The sequence below is a fragment of the Capsella rubella genome, unplaced genomic scaffold (assembly GCF_000375325.1).
Source record: "Capsella rubella cultivar Monte Gargano unplaced genomic scaffold, Caprub1_0 scaffold_84, whole genome shotgun sequence".
NCBI classification, from domain to species: Eukaryota; Viridiplantae; Streptophyta; class Magnoliopsida; order Brassicales; family Brassicaceae; genus Capsella; species Capsella rubella.
Window position 1 is genome coordinate 13,946 of NW_006238844.1, and position 954 is coordinate 14,899.

The following is a 954-nucleotide window of genomic DNA, read 5'->3' on the forward strand; positions in this document are numbered from 1 at the left end:
GATGACTTCAAATGGACCATCAGCTCGTGGTAGAAGCTTGCTCTTCCTCTCTTCTGGGAACCTATCCTTGCGTAAATGAATCCACACTAAGTCTCCTTCTTCAAAGATGAGCTCCTTTTTGCCCTTGTTTGCATGTTTCTCGTACTGCTTGGTTCTTTTCTCTATATTCTCCTTAGCTTTAGCATGTATCCTCCTGACCTGTTCAGCCTTTTCTTTGCCATCAAAGCTACACTTCACACTTAAAGGTAAAGGAAACAAGTCTAGAGGTGATTGTGGGTTAAAACCATAAACAATTTCAAAAGGAGAGAAGAGAGTAGCAGAATGCTTAGCGTGATTATAGGCAAACTCAACATGTGGTAGACATTCTTCCCATGACTTGAGATTGCTTCTTACTAAGGTCCTGAGGAGTGTGGATAGCGTCCTGTTCACCACTTCAGTTTGCCCATCTGTTTGCGGATGACATGTGGTTGAGAATGACAACTTGGTTCCTAGCTTAGCCCATAACGTCCTCCAGAAGTGTCCTAGAAACTTTGTATCTCGGTCTGAGACGATTACTTGAGGCATTCCATGTAGACGTACTACTTCCCTGAAAAACAAGTTAGCTACAATAACAGCATCGTCCGTCTTGTGACTTGCAATGAAGTGAGCCATCTTGCTAAACCTGTCAACCACCACGAAAATCGAGTCTCTACCATTTCTGGTTCGAGGTAAGCCAAGAACAAAATCCATAGAAATATGAGTCCAAGGTTGAGAAGGGATAGGGAGAGGAGTGTACAAGCCGTGGGGCTGTACCTTACCCTTTGCCATTTTGCAGATATGACACCTAGAACAAACCTTTTCAACGTCTTTCTTCATTTGAGGCCAATAGAAGTGTTCTTGGAGTCCAAGTAGAGTCTTTGACACTCCGAAATGCCCAGCCAGTCCACCTCCATGAGCTTCTCTGATCAGCAGCTC

At 44.0% G+C, this 954-nt stretch overlaps 1 protein-coding gene across 1 annotated transcript in view; it reads right to left on the reverse strand.

The window, feature by feature from the left end:
- LOC111831644 overlaps nt 1-954 on the reverse strand; it is a 5,237-nt gene that overhangs the window by 470 nt on the left and 3,813 nt on the right. The window contains exons 8-9 of the mRNA XM_023786685.1: nt 240-954; nt 1-86 (exon numbers count right to left, since the gene is read on the reverse strand). The exon at nt 1-86 is cut by the window's left edge and continues 1 nt beyond it; the exon at nt 240-954 is cut by the window's right edge and continues 21 nt beyond it. Of these exons, the coding sequence (XP_023642453.1) occupies nt 1-86; nt 240-954 (801 nt within the window). The remainder of the gene's footprint in view (nt 87-239) is intronic.